The sequence below is a fragment of the Somniosus microcephalus genome, chromosome 5 (assembly GCF_052327205.1).
Source record: "Somniosus microcephalus isolate GS21.2 chromosome 5, FLI_Smic_1.0, whole genome shotgun sequence".
Taxonomy (NCBI): Eukaryota; Metazoa; Chordata; class Chondrichthyes; order Squaliformes; family Somniosidae; genus Somniosus; species Somniosus microcephalus.
This window is the reverse complement of record NC_140991.1, coordinates 55,762,260-55,782,483: the sequence shown is the minus strand read 5'-3', so window position 1 is coordinate 55,782,483 and position 20,224 is coordinate 55,762,260. Positions and strand designations below refer to the sequence as shown.

Here is a 20,224-nt window from a genome sequence, read left to right as displayed (position 1 = left end):
AGCCCCCAATTTCCCCCCCCTCCCACAATGGTCAATGAACTTGCCAAAAGAAATCCGCATCCTATGAAGTTTCTGCACAACCTGATGAGGATAAACATTCTACTGCTGAATGGTTGGACCAAGTCATAATGATAACAGCATTTCTTCAAATGAATACCAATTTTTAATCATCACTGTCTGACAAAAATTACTTCTACAGAATTAACACATTAAATACCGGTGATTTTCAATCACATATCTTCACTGCAGAAAATACTCAAGTTCAGCACAATGCAATACACGCGTGCACATTGTGTGGTGTATTAAAATGGACACTTTCAGCAGACTGCACCAGAAAGAACTAGTGGCAGAGAGTAGCTGTAAAGTGAATAATTCAACATCTGTGGTGAGATGGGCCAGATTTGTGACCTTTGATTGCTGGGAGGAAATTGCCAAGTTGTTTTCCCGATACTTTTTGGTGAGTCCCTCAAAGGACTCACTGCTGAGCTGCTCTGTCCATCTGCCGGTGTGGCACGTCTGTAATCGTGTCAAATAACTGCAGCTAAAGTGCATTCCTTCATTATAGGGTCTGAGTCGTCAACTGTTTGTAAAAATGCTTTGGAAACAAAATGCCAGTAGAATTTTGAAGGACTTGCTCTGACTACTATATAATTTAATACAAACGTGAAGGTGAAACACTTGTGACATGTCAGTGTGTGGCATGCAGCCTGTGACTGGAGCTGAAAAAGTATCAAAATGTGTGGACCCCCTCCCTGTGCACTCACTCCACTCTACTCTCTCAACCCAGGCAGCACCTGTCCCTGTCCCACAAGGACCAAGAGCAACAGAGAACCATCACTTCCCCACTGTCTGCCCAAACAACACACTAAAATCCAAACAGCAGTGAGCACAATGCCCTAACCCTGCCTTCTCTTGAGTTTGGCCTGAAGCCAACCTCACTTCACTATTCTACAGTGCCACCTAAACTGCACTAAACCATCTGACAATCAGATAGATAAACTTAACAAATGGCAATAAAATATATATTTAAAAAAAATGTTACATCCAATTTTCCACCCCTTCTCTTTTCCTGAGCCACTTCCTAGAAGTAAAATTGGGCAGCGTTTAAAATTGGGTGGCTAATCCGATCCGGTTAGTTTCCTGCTTCATGGGTTAGGGTAAAATTACACAATGGTACTTCAATATGCTGTCTTAACCTACAGCTCTTTACCTACATGACCAGATCCTCCATTACAAGGAGGCAAACATGCCCATAAGCTAATTTGAAATCAGACGTCACCTGTGGTTTGCATCAGTATTTGGGGTAGGTGGGAGTGGGGTAGAAGGAGGGCCAGTGAACAACAGATTTGCAAAATATTTATCAATGGAGTCCATCACCATCATGACAGAATTTTTGGTCAACATTTTTGCCACTTCTTTCCTACTATTTCTAATTTATATTAAAAATTTATATTCAGAAATTCAATGCAAATTGGTCAAATTTACATGAGAAGGAAGCTCATTAACTGCAAAATGAGCTAACAGAAATGTAATGGCAGATAAAATTTAATACAGACAATTGTCAAGTACAGCACATACAGAGAAAAGATAGGCAGCATAAGCACAACATAAATGGTGTCAAAATAGTGAAGAGTGAAGTTGAAAGAGACCCAGGGATTTAAAAAGACTTGTCGCTCAACATGTTCAATCACGGCAGCACCAATCAACAGTGAAAACAGAATGCCAAGTATATAGTCAAAACAGTATAAGTTAGAGGAAGTTGGAGGTATACAGTGGTGTTCCCCAGGTTTCAGTACTGCTGTTTTTGATATGCATTATGACTTGCACTTGGGGATGCAGGCACAATTTTGAAATTTGCACATGACACGAAACTTGGAAGGATAGTAAACAGTGACTTCAAGAGGACATATACATGCTGGTGGAATTTGTGAACACATGGCAGGTGAAATTCACTGCAGAAAAGTGAGAGGTGATACATTTCAGTAGGAAGAATGAGGAGTGGCAATAAAAGCTAAATGGTACAATTTTAAAGGGGGTGCAACCACAGAGTGACCTGGGTGTGTTTGTGCACAAATCTTTAAAGGTGGCAGAACAGGTTAACAAAGCAGTTAATAATGCATGTGGGATCTTGGGCTTTATAAATAGAGGCATAGAGTACAAAAGCCAGGAAGTTATGCTAAACCTATATAAGACACTAGTTCAGCCCCAGTTGGGATATTGTCTCCAATTTTTACGCAACAAGTGGTTATGATTTGGAATGTACTGCCTGATAGGGAGGTGGATAGAGATTCAATAGTAGCCTTCAAAAGGGAATTGGATAAATACTTGAAGGAGAAAAAATTGCAGGGATATGGGGAAAGAGCCAGGGAGTGGGACTAACTGGATTGCTCTTCGAAAAGAACCAGCGCAGGCCTGATGGGCCGAATGGCCTCCTTCTATGCTGTACTATTCTATGATTCGATAAGTCATGCTTAGACTGTACAGCGCGCTAGCTGGATCACATCTCGAGTACCATGTCCAGTTCTGGTCACCAGAACTCAAGGGAGATCATTCAACCCTGAAGCCAGTGCATAGAAGAGCCACAAGATTAATGTCCAGTGTCAGAGGACTGAGCATGAGGAAAGATTGGAGAAGCTTTGGCTTTTAAGCATTGAAAGAAAGTTACTCAGAGGTGACCTTTGATGTATAAAAAACAGAAAAAGCTATAGAAATGGTAAATCCAGAACATTACTTCAAATTAAACTGTGACAAGACAAGGCGGCACAGATTCAAACAATGAAGAGGACTATCGGGAACTGCTCCTTCACACAAAGAGTGATCAACACATGAAACAGATTTCTATGTAGGGCAGTGGTGGCAAAAACCCTAGAACTATTTTAGAAACAGTTGCATGCTATAATGGGGAGATAGGGGAGGGGAACTTTGGGGTATTTCTGGATGGATGAACTAAGATTGGTACAATAGCATTCCTTACCTGCATCCTTCTGCTGATCATGCCGACTCTTGCTAGGGTGTGGTTCAAGGATGCCAGCAACCTTCTAGTACCCCACGGAAGTGGCCACTCTTCATTATGGGGCTAAACTGAGTTTCAGTGGGTTATCTGGCCTTGGGGCATTGCAAGATTAATCTCTATCTCACCAGACATCCACAGATTTACACTTTCCAAGATGAGTCAATTAGGAATGGGAACCCTGGCCAATCTTCCCTTTCCTAAACTCAGGATGTTGGGGCCTACTGTCGAACCTCAACTGCTGTCCAGCTGATATCAGCTAACTCAACAGTGATCAGGAATCAAACCTGGGAGCTTCTAGTCTACATGTTCACAGTGCTACATTAGGAGAACCCTGTTCAGGTCTACAAACACGTCACAATGCAAATCATTTGGATGGGATGGCATTTTGACAGAAATGATGTATGGTGCGCCTCTTTCTCTGAGGCTAACCAAATACTTCTTCATGACGACTGTGCCACTTTAACTGCATGTGTTGAAGTGTTGCAAGAGAGAGGTTTTGGATTTCATTCCATCACAGATCCCAATAAGTGCAGAATATCATGTAGCATTCCTTCTAGAGCAGGAGAAGGAAGAAAGCTAAGAGAAGATTTAGCAATTTGGTTCAGTGTAGTTACTATCAACTGAAAATCTGATATGGATTTTAGGTGGTGTGCAACAACTTGTACGTCTTTAGTAGTAAAACGTCCCAGGGTGCTTCACAGGAGTGGAACCAAATAAAATGTGACACCGAGCCACATAAGGAGATATTAGGGCAAATGACCAAAGGCTTGGTCAAATAGGTCGGTTTTAAGAAGCGTCTTAAAAGGAGGAAAGAGAGGTAGAGAGGTTTAGGGAGAAATTCCAGAGCTTAGGACCTTGGCAACTGGAGCGATTAAAATCAGGGATGCTCAAGACGCCAGAATTGGAGGAGCGCAATTATCTCAGAGGGCTGTAGGAAATTACAGAGATGCAGGGGGTGGGGGTGGGGGGAGGCCATGGAGGCATTTGAAAACAAGGATGAGAATTTTAAAATCAAGGCGTTGCTTAACCGGGAGCCAATGTAGCTCAGCGAGCACAGAGGTGATGGATGAACCGGACTTGGTGTGAAGTAGGACACGGGCAGCAGAGTTTTGGATGACCTCAAGTTTACGGAGGGTGGAAGATGGGAGGCCGGCCAGGAGTGCGTTGGAATAGTCAAGTCTAGAGGTAACAACGGCATGGATGAGGGCTACAGCAGCAGATGAGCTGAGGTGGAGTTGTGTGAATTACAAAGGTGGAAATAGGTGGTTTTAGTGATGGCGCGGATATGACGTTGGAAACTCATCTCGGGGGTCAATTATGACACCAAGGTTGAAAACTGTCTGCTTCTGCCTCAGTCAATTGCCAGGGAGAGGGATGCAGTCAGTGGCTAGGGAGCGGAGTCTGTGGTGAGACCGAAGACAATTGGGTCTTCCCAATATTTAGTTGGAGGAAATTTCTGCTCATCCCGCACGAACTTTATACCCTATTAAAGTAAAAGATCAGAAGTGGAAATGTGTGTATGATAATGAACAGCACTGACAGGATCATTGGTACCCGATGTTGCATTACTTCAAGTGCAAGTTGCAGTTGCCCTGTCAGCAACTGCCCAACCGGGGTACACCCTAGGAGTGTAAACACTATGCACATGCACAGGAATCTTTATACAACCTGCTCTAGGTAGAGAATGAGTGTGCTAACATGAGTAGATGAGAGCAGTGATACAGAACGCAGGGAGAATGGTGTGGGAACACTACAGTGTAGTTCTGCAATGTACCAGCGGCTGTTCAGAGGTCTTTGTTGGAGGAATGCCAAAAGTGTTCAGGTCTGTTATTCTCAGAAGACAGGAGCAATGATAGAGAATGAATGAATCAAACCACCACAACACACACGTAAATGAGCTTTATTGAGAGAAAGCGATGACCGAGAAGCACAATACCTCTAAATAAAGAGACTTCAGTTGACAGACATCACTAGGTCTGTCACTAGTTTTATTTGTTTAATATCGTACTTTTTTGAACACAGTTTCTATCGACATTAAAATTAATATTTATTTTTGTACACATCCCTCCTTTCTTTATTTATTTAAAGTTTCTACTGCTTATCCGTGACATGACAAATTGTCTTAACCACAGACGGCTCATGAGTCCCTAAGTACTGTTACTGATCCGAGTCGTGGAGTGGTGGCCACTACCTCCCAATGGGAGGGAATGTTATGGGTCCACTCACACTTCTCCAAATGATCTGGAATAGTTAGTGGTCAAGGGGGAGACCAGAGGAAAAAGAAAATGTATGTTGCTCCAGCTTGACTGTTGAACTGAACCACAAGTAAATGCTTTAAAATGTAATGGATTTTAGATTTTTCTTCTCCCTTTCACTGTTTTTATTTTCTGTTTTTGATCTATTTTAATACATTCTCTTTCCACGCCCCTTTCATGTTTTACTCTTTCTTTGAAAAGCTTCGATTCAATTTGAAGGAAAGGTGGCTGAACGTTAGTCTATGATAGTATTAAATAGATCAGAAAAAAGACAAAACTAAACTCTAATCTGTGTTGTCTAAATATACCAGCTAGAACCTTTAAACTTGTGCCAAATGAATTTCTTGACACCAGAAAGGTTAGTCAAAATCAAACTACACAGATTGTATTAACATGCTTATATCACACATACACAGTAAGTGTGAAGGATGAAACTATGAGACTAAATATGTCAAAACTGTAACGCCCAAAGTAGCAATAGTCAAGAAAATGTTTTAAAAGCATATGTGGACAAATATGGTAATCCAAACCCTTCTTCTTTAAGGTCACTAACCCGGCGCATAACTACAAGAGGCAGGTATGTAGCCATAAGCCCTGTTTGCACTAACAGACTGAAAATCCATCTAAAAAGGTACAGACGAGACTGCATTAACTACAAATTTAATAAGACTGACATGAAACCTCCTGGGCTGTGGGTCCATCATAGTATGTCCCTGATGTTCAGGCAGCATGACAAGATTGACATTAGGAGTCTCTGCAGTTCACAGAAGCTCAATTACAGCGCTAATTATTAGACTATCATGACATATAATGCACACAAGGCTAATTCTGTGATAGAATTTCTGAGCCAGTGTGCAAGTTTACCTTTAAGGGAAGCCCCTCTGCTACAGCTACAGGTAAATGTCAACAGGGTCAACTGCTTGTACAGAATGTAGCTCATTAGGTATACAGTAAAAACCATTCTCAAGTGATTTCAGGGGCTTTTTCCAGAGACTAGCCATTCATAGGACACTCAAGAGCTTCTCCTAATTGCGCCACGATAATGTTAGCACTCGTTCAAATACTTGCGACTGAAAAAAGCTGAGCTGCACAAATTATGCTTCAGTTGGGCTAATTTTATGACAGAATAATAAATGTTTGTAACATTACAGTCCAACTGGCTGTGCTCACACCAGTGAGCGAAGGAAACAGTGCAACAGATACACGGTCACCCCTGCATTTACATGGAGAGGTCCGTGAGAAGGGCTTGGGGTGTCAGATGGCTAATGTAGCAAATACACAGGACTGATGGATTTCAGAGCGACAAACAAGATTAGGCCCAGTTATAAGTCAAAGTCACCTAAAACACAGAGTATGTTCAACACACAACAAAGCAGTTGTGTAGGAAAGTGAACAGTATATCCCATTTCAACTAAATAAGATTGAAAATTTAATCAAGGATTTCCTTTGCCGAACTGAGTAAAACATAACACTAGGAGACTGACCCCGATAACTCAAAATGCAATTATGCTGTTAGATTTTGATGGCAATACATCTATATTAGGTTTGTATTGAATTTACAATGGAAAATGCTTTCTAATCTACCAGGACCTTTGGTTAAAGAGCCGAAGCACAAAGATTCAATTTATAAACTAGTTTTCAGATTCTCAACAGTTACTTTTTATTAATGTGAACATGTATCGGATGAAAAATGCCAGGGGTAGTGGTTATGTTATTGAACTAATAATCCAGAGAACGAGAGTTCAAATCCCACCAGGTTTGAGAATTTGAATTCAGTTTTTTAAAATCTGGAAATAAAAAACTGGTATCAGTAAAAGTGACCACGAATGATGTCTTACAAAGCCAACTGATTCACTAACATCTTTTAGGAAAGAAACCTACCCCATCCTTACCCGATCTGGCCTATACATGACTCCATACCCACACCGACGTAATTTACTCTCAACTGCCCTCTGAAGGGGCCTAGCAAGCCATTCAGTTCTATCATCATAGATATGTATGTGACCAGAAGGAGGCCACTCCGCCCAACATGTCTGTGCTGGCCAATAAAGAGCTAATCCAGCCTAATCCCATTTTCCAGCTCTTGGTCCGTAGCCTTGTAGGTTACGGCACGCCAAGTACTTTTTAAATGCGATGAGGGTTTCTTCCTCTACCACCCTTTCAGGCAGTAAGTTCCAGACCCCCACTACCCTCAGGGTGAAAAAAGTTCTCAACTCCTTTCTAATCCTTCCACCAATTACTTTAAATCAATGCCCCCTGGTTATTGACCCCTCTGCTCAGGGAAATAGGTCCTTCCTATCCACTCTATCTAGGCCCCTCATAATTTTATACACCTCAAAGAATTGCAGCGGTTAAAGGCGGCAGCTGGCCCACCTTCTCAGGGCAAGTAGAGATGGACAATAAATGCTGTTCTTTCCAGCAATGTGCACACCCTGTGACTTTAAAAAAAAGTCGAATTACAGAAAACTGTCAACGTTGTTCAAAGAAAATAAAAAAAGGAATATTGTATAGTTAATACAGTACAGTACAAACATAACTCAGTTTATTGTATGTCTCTGTTAAATGGATAACCACTTCATAGTTTACGATCAACATGGTTATTCTGCACAGAAAGGTACATTCTGAAATTTTACATCTTCTGATCACAGAAAATGGATATTTTCCAAGATGAATGAATCAACTATTTATGTTTGAAACTCACTTAAGCAGGTTCTACTCATTCTGGGATTTTATACAGTCATTTGACTCATTGATTATTTAAAACCCTACAATATTCCATGAAACTCTCTAAGATACATACATTGGAGTTATACTAATTAGTCTGGTCTACTTCAAACAAGTTTCCATCAAACTCAGACTTCAATGTCATTCCTTCTCCATCATTAGCATAGACTAAGCAAGCATCCCCTCTGGGAGGTGCAAGGAAAAATTTGGGTAGGAAAGATGGTCCAGCACACGGTATCGCCATGGACTATGCTAATGCTCCTCTGTGGTATATCATTTATTCTCTAACAAAGTACTTTGTAGTTCATAACTTGAGTTATGGGCTAACTGTTCTATGTACTGCAGTTTGGTCACTATGGTGATCATCCTCAAGCCTTTCAGGCAGCACTAATTATAAGTAATTGATGTACTTCATGGATGAGCCGCCACCGGCCATTCAACTTTAGGAGACATCACAGCTAAATCTGACCAGGGTCATCCAACATCCACACTTTCAAGTAGGAAACAAGGGATAGCCACCATGAAGGTATATCTTCCTTTGCTTTCTTAATGGCAAAGTAGACAGGCGTATTCCCCACTTTATAACCATATCTACTTTATTCCCCTAAAAATAGCAGAGGGAGGAAAATATGCCTCCAGGAGTGGGAAACACTGACTAAGTTTTCATCTTCAGCCATGGAATGCTTATATAATGTCCTCACCATAACTGCAGCTGAGATCAGCTAACTCAATGCTGACAGGAATCTTAACTGGAAATTTATTGGAAGAAACCGTTTGAGCAATTGGGGGCACAGCGCATTACTGTGAAATCTGTTGGATTGATTTCAATATGAAAGTCTTAACCCTACTTAATACAACAATGAAATAGTAAAACGCACTAAACAATACCAATGCCTTCATCATACTCCAAGTTTGTAGGCCACAAATGCCTAAATGAAGGTGTGACCTAAAGATCTAAATACAGTACATAACGCATCCTCGAGCCAGCTGATTCCAGACCAGGTAGAGAGCCATTTGGCCCTGTTGCTGTGTAGGTTACTCTATCCGAGAAAAACCATCACACTGCCAGCAAATGGGAACATGTCTACCGTGCAGCTGAATCCACCAGTATCAGGTAAATAACGATAATGAGCCTTCGTAATTGCCTCACATGGTGTCTAACTGCATGAACACAATGACAGACCCTCCGCCTCCCCGTGCTAAAAATGTTGGTCAAAGCAGATTAGAAAGGAATAGTTCTCCTCAAGTGTTTCATTCTTAATAATTGTGGGGACCCGGCTTGGGATATGTTAGTGTCAGAATTATATCATTAGCTTTTCTATCACCATCAAATCTTCTTCACCAATAAATAAGCAAGAAGCATCTATGACAAAAGATATCTGGAGATGAGTAAGGCCATTTGAACCATTTACCTCATCCTTCCACTACAGTGACTTAACGTAGCAAATTGTAAACACAAGACCACAACTGACAAGTAGCTTAATTGGATTGTGCTCCAATTTTAAAATGGAAGTGTAATCAAACACTGGTTAGTAAATACCACAAAACTTGGTCTGGAGACTGGAGTCTTTAATGCTGGAACTAAATACTGCAAGACCCATTGTACGTTTAACATCGATCCCTTTTGCAGGATGACTCACAACCATGTTTATGAGTCACTACAGCGATTATTATTTATTTTAAAGAGGTGAAGGGATCATAGAAAGAATTTCAATGCCTCCAAATTAAATCACATTTGACTGACATTAGTATAAACTGTGGTTTGGATTGACTGAGAACTATTATATGAATCTCAGTAAATGCACAGCTTCATTCTGCCATTGAAACCGTTAGCATCCTGCATCAGAACTGCTGTTGAGATGGCAGGAGAATCACAGATAGGAACCAAAATCTAGCACAAAAATTTACGGATCATCATGCCCGTAGAGCCCACACTGCAGTACATATATTGGCTCCTGACAGTCAGGAAGATGCAGTTAGAGGTTTAATGAAGCCTTGGAGCTTTTAACTTTGCTCATCTTCACGGGCTTTGAAGCCAAGAGTTGTTCCAAAATCTGATCCATTTTGTGTTGTCTTGGCCCAATTTCACTCCCCTGCCTGTAACCTCAGATCTCCTCATAGCAGTTACTCCTGTGCCCAACTTCCCCACCTCCAATTTGGTTACATCCCTCTGGAGTGACTCCAGTGCATACCAGCCTTAATTTCAAACTCATTAAAAATGAAACAAAAAACAAACACAAATTAGATAAACTTGCTGCTCTTTCCCTTCCCTCTCCAGATGTGCTCCTGAGACATGTGGTGGTCTAAACAGCAATAAAATCATGTTGAAGCTTAAAAGCGTACGTCACACAGATAGATGCAGTGTGCTGTAAATATTTGCTCAATTTTTTCATTCAACTTTAAGTAGCAATATTGTAAATACTTACGACTTTATTTTCCTAACCCTTATCATCTTGATCTCATCAGAAAATGATTAAACATAAAACATTTACATAGAATTTGGTTTTAAATGCGCTGCACTGAAATAAATAATTTAGTATTTTTTTTAAAGTAACATCTCATTGAACTCAAAAGTTGCACCATTTTTCAGTTTCTCTTCATATTCCTAAATTGGGCTCAATTTTCCTTTTTTAACAATATTATTACTTCTGTTCGCACAATATATGAAGCCCATTCCAGCTGCTTATATGTACTAGGGTATATTTAGCACATCTGACCTGCAACCTTCACCTGTTCTTCTCGCTTCCCCTCTTGGCTTTGATTAGTTCTATAAAGACTCTCTTCCTCCCTTTGCGTTCTGAGGAAGGATCTCTAACCACATGATAGCCTGTCTGTGTATTTCCAGGATTTTTTGTTTTCATTTCACATTTCCAGCTCTTATCATCACATGTTCTTTGTCCCTTGTTTGCGCCTACTTCAGCTGGACAAGATTTTTTCTTTTTTTTTAATGCACATTAGCATCTACTCTATGCAGAATCAGCCAATGTCCCTGTGCTCCCCCTTTAACATTTTTCCCACTAGCTTTCCACCAAAGTAGTCTAATTCCCACATCAAAAAAGAGAAATACTACATGAGACATACAAGGCAGACCTGAAAAAAGTAATACATTTCCCACATCACTGCACAACTGATACAAATGACATGTGCACACCCAAATGAGAAACCTTTTAAAGGTTCATGTCATTTTCCCTTTTTCTGATCAGTTTACAGCATTTATGTGCTCAGCTTCCTCGACAAGTCTTTATTTTTATTTGCTATGCTCCTCTACTTTCTTATGTTATCACACCATTTCTTTGTCAGTTGTGTGACGCTTGGTTTTTCAATTAGTTTGTCTCATTTTGTTACTCCTTTTCTTGGTTAATTTCTGACTTGTTTCCTTCAATGCTTTGTTGTGCCTTTTTCCAGCTCCAGCTGTTTTTTTTCTTTTTCTCTTGGTCTCGATTTATTTCCTTTTGGCTCTTTAAATCAGCACTTGTCTCCCAGCTGCTCCTTGCTAAACAGAATCTAGCTTTCACACGGTTGGAATGCAGGAGAAAGCAGACGTGCAGTGCTCTTCCATTGACTGCATTCCCAAGTGTAACAGCTGATGGCAGCTTAGACCTATAAAAATGCGAGTCGACGGGCCTGATGCCTGGTTATGGCCACCACGTTTCAGTGAGGTACACGTGAGGAGTTAGCCCCCACTCGTTGGCACACTGGCTCTCCGTATTCCACTGCAGAGTCCAATCCACCTACAATGACCGACTGTCAATGTTCAGTGTAAAGATGGGAGTACAGTGTACAGGTCAGGCAGGGGTCATTCTCTTGAAACTGATGTCGAGGTGGAAAAGTGAAGTACCTTATATTTCCACTTGATTCTACAAATTATTTGAATGGCAATAGATTGGGTGAAGAGGAAGTGCAAAGAGACCTGGGTGTTCTTGTGTACCAGTCGCTGAAGGTAAGCATGCAGGTGCAGCAGGCGGTTAAGAAGGCAAATGGTATGTTGGCCTTCATAGCGAGAGGGTTCGAGTACAGGAATAAGGATGTCTTGCTACAGTTGTACAGGGCCTTGGTGAGACCGCACCTTGAGTATTGTGTGCAGTTTTGGTCGCCTTATCTGAGGAAGGACGTTCTTGCCATGGAAGGAGTGCAGCGAAGATTCACCAGGCTGATACCTGGGATGGCAGGAATGACGTATGAGGGGAGATTGCGTCGATTGGGCTTATACTCACTGGAGTTTAGAAGATTGAGAGGGGATCTCATCGAAACCTATAAAATTCTGTCAGGCCTGGACAGACTAGATGCTGGAAGGATGTTCCCGATGATCGGTTAAGAAGGCAAATGGTATGTTGGCTCGAAGGGCCGAATGGCCTACTCCTGCTCCTATCTTCTATGTTTCGATGTAACACCTTGTGTTTTACAAAAACTCCATTTATCGTCTAGGGAAAATCAAGGTTCCTTGCTGCTGGCACCTCCATTTAAAACATTTATTTTTGCTTTAACTTTTACTGTCTTTTTCCTTCTGAACGGAACTATTCTCTGCTTACGTCTAATAAAAGGGGGTTATAATAGAGCAGTGATTATGGTAATGGACTAGCATTCCAAAGGTCACGAGTTCAAATCCCACCATGAGAAATTGTGAAATTGAATCCAATAAATCTGGTACTTGTGGCTTCAGACAAAAATAACCATGAAAGCTGTCAAAACCCAACTGGTTCATTAATGTCCTTCAGGAAAGGGAACGGAAACCTACTTGGTCTGGCCTACATGTGACCCCATGGTTAACTCTTCATGCCCCCAGGGAAACTAAGGATGAGCAATAAAGACTGCCTTGCAAGCATCACCCGCAATCCTGGAACAATTTAAAAGAAGCATGTGGTGGACAAATCAATCTTAGACAGATGCAGCGTTCCTTTTGTTCGTTCTTCCCCTCCCCCTTTCCCTGCCTCTGCACCTGCTTAAAATCTGTTGCATCTCTAACTTTTTCCAGTTCTGACAAAGGGTCAGACACAGAAACATAGAAGATAGGAGCAGGAGTAGGTCATTTGGCCCCTCAAGCCTGCTCCGCCATTTAATGAGATCATGCTGATCATCCAAATTCAGTACCCTGTCCCTGCCTTCTCCCCATATCCCTTGATCCCTTTAGCCTTAAGAAATATATCTAACCCCTTCTTGAATATATTTAATGAATTGGCCTCAACTGCCTTCTGTGGTAGAGAATTCCACAGGTTCACCACTCTCTGGGTGAAGAAATTCCTCCTCATCTCTATCCTAAATGGCTTACCCCTTAACCTTAGCCTGTGACCCCTGGTTCTGGACTCTCCCGCCATCAGGAACATCCTTCCTGCATCTAGTCTGTCCAGTCCTGTTAGAATTTTATAAGTTTCAATGAGATCCCCGCTCATTCTTCTAAACTCCAGCGAATATAAGCCCAATCGACCCAATCTCTCCTCATACGTCATTCCTGCCATCCCAAGTATTAGTCTGGTTAATCTTCGCTGCACTCCGTCCATGGCAAGAACATCCTCCCTCAGATAAGGCGACCAAAATTGCACACAATACTCAAGGTGTGGTCTCACCAAGGCCCGAAACGTTAACTCTGTTTCTCTCTCCACGGATGCTGCCTGGCCCGCTGAGCGTTTCCAGCATTTTCTGTTGTTATTTTAGACAGATGCAATCGCTGCCCCCACCCCCACTTCTAATGACGTTGGTAATTTAAAATATTTCTTGAACAAAAGACATATATCGATCATGTAACAGATACAACACCAACAAAAAAAATCAAAGTTTCATCCCAACACGATTCCTGAAGTGCTGAAACCTATCTTCAACAAAAAAACCTTCAGTTTACTACTGGCGAGATGAGCTCCTCAATAAGCGCGGCTGGTTTTCCAATACAAAATAGAAACGAGTTATTCCAAGTCGAGCTGAGGCCAGTTAATTGGAGATCCATGTTGGAAGTGAAACCATCCCACTTACCAGGCCATCGGCCGACTCCGGCAAACTCATCAATACCAATTCAAAGCTGCAGTCCTCCACAGCTAAATTTTATCTGAAAACTCAAGAGAAATAAATTGGCTGGGATCCATTTTGAAGCTTTCCTCATTTGTAAATGGACGAGTGCCCACTTGCATTCAACGTGGCACTCGCTGTGGCTCTTTGCCTACAATTCCAGATTGTGCATAATGGGTAAGAACCAAAGCCATAATATAAACTCTACAAAAAAATTTCAATTCCTATTTGAAACATGATTTTTAATGTGTGAACTTTTTTTTTTTTTTTTTTAGTCGGGACCTTAATGCGGGAAAGGTTAAATTTTGTGTTATTACTGGTATAAATATAATGGAATTGATTGCTCTCATCATGGATGCTGCCTGACCTGCTGAGTGTTTTCAGCATTTTCTGTTGTTATTATGGCATTGATTAATGTCTTAGATGATAGCTCCGATCAAGAAATGCCCCTTTAACTCCTTCCCAATTAGCCATCGACTGAAGACTTGTATTACATGGAAATATTCCACATGCAAAGTTAGTAGTGTGTATGAAATACTAATAATAAAAAGAAACCAATACAATAATGCACAAAAAAGATACAACGTGTGCTGTTCAGCCAGTTTACTGTCCAGCTCAACATGATTTCCATGGCAACCACCAGTCAAAGCTGGCAACTCTGGTCATCACCATGGATATTAGTAGGGTTAACCAATCAGAAGGGGTACTGATAACACACACCTAATGAACCTGTATGAACACCATGTTCCCCTGACTATAATGATATTATTTTGTAATTAAATGTGTTTTGCAGCCAATTTATTTTTCTTGTCATTCAGCAGCCTCTTTTATCCAGCATAATTGCTCCACGACAAATGTGATTATTAACTCACAACTATATTCTCGTTTTTGGATCAAAGTAATCAGCTGCTTCAAGTTGCTATTGCTGGAGGAGACTGAACAATTACACAGTAGCTACAACACAACAACGACAGAAGAAATTAAAATGCATGCATAAATTGTACAGTACTGCACCACCTTTGGGGTTAGTCATTCAACAAAAGTAGTGTCATTCCTGTCCAGTTCAATGAAATACTTCAGTAATCACCTATCCAGGGCACGTATAATTTTGGGATTTAAGACCGCCTATTTCCACCTCCAACGCCCAACTCAACCCCTGCCTCAGCTCATCCGCTGCTGAAACCCTCATCCATGCCTTTGTTACCTCTAGACTTGACTATTCCAACGCACTCCTGGCCGGCCTCCCACGTTCTACCCTCCATAAACTTGAGGTCATCCAAAACTCGGCTGCCCGTGTCCTAACTCGCACCAAGTCCTGTTCACCCATCACCCCTGTGCTCGCTGACCTACATTGACTCTCGGTTAAGCAATGCCTCGATTTAAAAATTCTCATCCTTGTTTTCAAATCCCCCCATGGCCTCGCCCCCTCCCTATCTCTGTAATCTCCTCCATCCCCACAACCCCCCACCCCCGAGATATCTGCGCTCCTCCAATTCTGGCCTCTTGAGCATCCCCGATTTTAATCGCTCCACCATTGGCAGCTGTGCCTTCAGCTGTCTAAGCTCTGGAATTCCCTCCCTAAACCTCTCCGCCTCTCAACCTCGAGTTCCTGCTTAAAGACGCTCCTTAAAACCTACCTCTTTGGCCAAGCTTTTGTGGCTTGGTGTCAAATTTTGTTTGGTAACGCTCCTGTGAAATGCCTTGGGACATTTTACTCCGTTAAAGGCGCAGTTAATAAATGGGGGATCCTGGGCTTTATAAATAGAGGCAATGAGTACAAAAGCCAGGAAGTTATGCTAAACCTATATAAGACACTAGTTCGGCCCCAGCTGGAGTATCGCGTCCAATTCTGGGCACCACACTTTAGGAAGGCTTTGGAGAGGGCACAGAAGATATTTACTAGAATGGTTCCAGGGATGAGGGATTACAGTTACGCGGATAGAATGGAGAAGTTGAGGTTCTTCTCCTTGGAGCAGAGATTTAATAGAGGTGTTTAAAATCATGAAGTGTTTAAAGAGAGTAAGCAAAGAGAAACTATTTTCAATGGCTGAAGGGTCGATAATGAGAGGGCGCAGATTAAGGTGATTGGCAAAAGAACCAGAGGCGACACAAGGAAAAACCTTTTTTTACGCAACAAGTGGTCAGGATTTGGAATGTACTGCCTGATAGGGAGGTGGATACAGATTCAATAGTAACCTTCAAAAGGGATTTGGATAAATACTTGAAGGAGAAAAAAGGAAAATGGGGAAAGAGCGGGGGAGTGGGACTCACTGCATTGCTCTTCGAAAGAGCTGGCGCAGACTCGATGTGCCGAATGGCGTCCTTCTGTGCTGTACTATTCTATGATTCTAAGTTATTGTTGACGTTGATTGTTTGACCAGACTTAAAACTATACAATATGATGAAAATCTCAATTACAAATAAATCTATTTTAATACCTGGTCACAAGGGACGTGCTGTGTATCTGGTAAGCAATATTTAAAGATTCTGGTGGAAACCCAACTTCCATCACAATTTTACACATTCACGGGAGAAGTCATAGAATAGAATCATAGAATGGTTACAGCACAGGAGGAGGCCATTTGGCCTGTGCCGGCTCTCTGCAAGAGCACTTCAGCTAGTGCCACTCCCCCGTCGATGCACCTTCAGCCGATGTGACCAAGTGCGAGCGCGGGGCACCTTTGAGCTCTTGGACACAGTTACAGGCAGTGGACAGACTGAGCTCCTGTGTGCATCAAATGCCATGCATGCACAACAGATACTTCAGGAGAATGCTCCAATTTAGTCAAGCGCAGTAAAATCTCACCAGGAATAGTTATCGCAGAGTAGGACCATGATATTTTACAACTGTAAACTGTTGAAACAAGAGAACTTTTCTCCTACACGCACAACTGAACAAACCAGGGCTTTCTTTACTACTGTCCCCAAGATGAGTAAACAGGAAGAAAAGCTGGATATTCACTTTCAAGGCCTCAGTGGTTTAGTGCAGCTCTTATCTGGAAATCTTGCTCTGCGGAAGATTCAAAGATCTAGACTGTGTATCGCTACACTACTGCTAAGTCAGCCAGTGGATGGTCTCTAAAGGAAATGTGGGCACTCTTCCCTTCACTGAATTGGAGCCACCATTATATTCTCCAAATACCCAGTTGATGATATTTTGGGGGGGGGGGGGGGGGGTGTAATAAAGGTTTCTGCAAATTGCAAATGTAGAAAAAAATGTGACAAGTGAAGGGACAAACAAGGTTTCATGTTTTGTCAGGCCAAGTTAGAAGACTGAAATCTAGCCTTTGTCCTAATCGTTAGTACGAACCAACCACAGCTAGTTTGTGACAATATGTATATTGCGATAATTGATCACTGTCCTTCGCCACTGAAGAGATTAGGCTATAAAAGCTTTAATGTGCTCACAGTATCTCATTGGAGTACTTCAATCAGTTGTATTCTGAAAATAATGGGGAAAGTACAGGTGTTCTGGCAATGTTTTTAAAAATTCTAATACAGCTTTTCTTTTTGGTTGCAATTAATTTCAATCCCCCCGAGCTTGCTTCATTCCATGCCTTCCTGAAAATTCATCATAATGGCAAAATAACAGCATAATCATTTCTAGAGTTTATACCTTTATGTCTTCCAGCAAATCCATCTGGGAGGCTCACAATAATGATTCCGAGCTAAAGTGGGAGCACTGTAACATGCTTCCTCTACTGGGATTTAGCTACTTATACCAGGACTTAATGAAGATCCGACTACAAAAACCTGCGATTTTAATTGAGGAACGAAGACTTACTTCAGCACATTATGTAGGTGCACGTATAGAAGCTGTCAAATTCAATCGCTATATAAAGAGTCCCTGGGCAAAACAGAGGCTCGAAACTGAAAGTATCGGTTACAGCAATTCTGTCATTGGAAGCCATCTTGAGAAGTAATGTTTCCTTTAAAAAAAAGTCATTAAAAAAAAATCACTATTTGCCTAAATAAATCAGCTCACCTGCAATTATTTGGATTGGAGGGATGCTGTTCAAATATCGAGAGTTTAAAGAAAGATTAAAATTTATACTGTATGTTGCAAAAAGTCTGAATTAATTTTCAATTTAAAACAATAAAGATCGTTAATTGTGTAGTTTTAATGTAATCACTGTCTCTGTGGGGCATTGCTTATGCCGGTTCCTATATATGACTAACCACAATCAGGAACTCTCCCACAGTAAACATAAGTTAGCCATCCAGAAATTCTACAGCAGAAAAGCTTAAATCTTATGAAGCACTAGGGCTTATCACATGTGTGCAATGATGTCCTGATGAATCCCAGAGAATTAATCTAAAGCCACTTGCCATTTCTAACAAATGGCATTCATAATCTAAATCGGCCAAAAAAGATTATATTTTAAAACTAAAATTCTAGAAAAACTGGCATCTGTTTTGTTAACTGGAGAGCTGCTTACCAGATCACGTAAATGAAGTATGGAGATTTTGAATGCGACATTGGTTACATTTACAATTTCTTGCCCCATAGACGTACAATATATTCAGATACATGTATATTTATCTCAATATAAATAGAGAGAAAGTGACATTGTCACTTGGTTAGAAGAGAGAAATACAAGTCAGTCAGCCAGGAGAATGCACAGTTCATGAAATCATGAGTTGCATTATGGCTAGCCGCATTTGCAGAGATCAGCTCTCAGTGCTGGGCATCATACAAAGCTCGCCATAGAGTTTTAACTGAACAATAATTTAAAGTATGATTTAATTAGCTTCCCCCTTCCCGCTCCAAAAAAAAGTGCCTAACCACAGTACAACACTAACACTATGTGATGCCATAGCAGTAGAATGATCAGTTGTACTTGCATCGCTATTTCTCCACACGTTGTACAGTGTAAGGGTCACTGAAAAGAAATCACGTAATTACTTGAGTTCTTTGGTATCCACATTAAACACATCAAATAGGGTTAAATACTTTCTGTAAAAGCAGTGATCCGCACTACTATATTAATAACTACAAAGAGTGCATTTACCTGAACATGTCGCCAAGACCCTTCAACATCCCTTTCTTTGCTTTATTCTTCTCTTTTTCTTTCTCCTTCTCTTTGTCTTTCTTCTTTTCTCTCTCTTTCCCAGTCTTATCTTTCTTTCTGTCCTCCTTGCTTCTTGAACCATTGACCTGTTTCTCCATTGTGCCCGACAGCTGTCCACCAGCCAGCGATGGCTGATCACTAGCTGTTGATACGGACTCTCTGCCGGATCTGGAACTCTCCTCGGTGTCTTCTTCCACTGTGAGCGAAAAACAGAACATGATTACCGGTGCGAACTGTTAAAACCTACATTTTGGACAAACCCAGAAAAAAAGAGATATTTCCAGATGGATATTGTATCGGCAAAATTTTGAAGTTACGAACACTCAGAACCACAACTACAGAAAGCATACCCTCTTCCCCAAAAGCAGTTTGGAACTGGAATTGGCACTTTAGATGTTCCTCTTGGCCTCAAGCTTCATCATCAGATTCTGAGTATTGTCTACTTAACAACACTTAAATCACATTGACAATGTTAAAAGTCTTATTGGGGTTGTTGTCCAATTTAGCATTTTTCTTTCTGCAAATATTCCTTTTTCTCTTCTTTTTTGAAGGTGCTGCCACAGGTTTTGGTCACTCTAGTGCACTTCACCCAGTCTTCATGTGCCAGTGTAGACAGTGAGTGTTGGAACGTTAGCTAACCCCTGAGGTGCCTAACATCCACAAGTGCACTTTGCAGCAGGTGCCACTGTATAATAACCAGGGGTGGGAATCCTTGCTCATATTCCCTTTCTGAGCCCAGGGCCAACTCCTGCCCCAGCCGAGATCAGCTAACTCAGCAAAGGAATTGGACCCACAACGTTACAAAACGTAAGACATAAGAGCAGGAGTAGGCCATACAGCCACACGAGCCTGCTCCGCCATTCAATAAGATCATGGCTGATCATCGACCTCAACTCCACTTTCCCACCCGATCGCCATATCCCCTGGAGTCCAAAAATCTATCTCAGCCTTGAATATACTCAAAGACTCAGCATCCACAGCCCTCTGGGGCAGAGAATTCCAAAGATGACTGTTTGGATGACTCTGTTGCACATTGCCTTCAAGGATGGCTGAGCTGGTAGGACTCCCACCTCTCGGTCGGAAGGTTGTGGGTTCAAGCCCCACTCCATAGTCTAGGCTGACTTATGAGCGCAGTACTGAGGTGGAGATGTGTCAGATTAGACACT

General features: G+C 41.5%; 1 protein-coding gene across 6 annotated transcripts in view; it reads right to left on the bottom strand.

Annotated features, from left to right (window-relative positions):
- The window catches only part of LOC147117045 (partitioning defective 3 homolog), an 862,692-nt gene that overhangs the window by 163,142 nt on the left and 679,326 nt on the right, over positions 1 to 20,224 (bottom strand). For all 6 annotated transcript variants that reach the window (XM_085987637.1, XM_085987633.1, XM_085987634.1 and 3 more), the window contains one exon: positions 18,999 to 19,254. In XM_085987637.1, the coding sequence (XP_085843763.1) occupies positions 18,999 to 19,254 (256 nt within the window). The remainder of the gene's footprint in view (positions 1 to 18,998; positions 19,255 to 20,224) is intronic.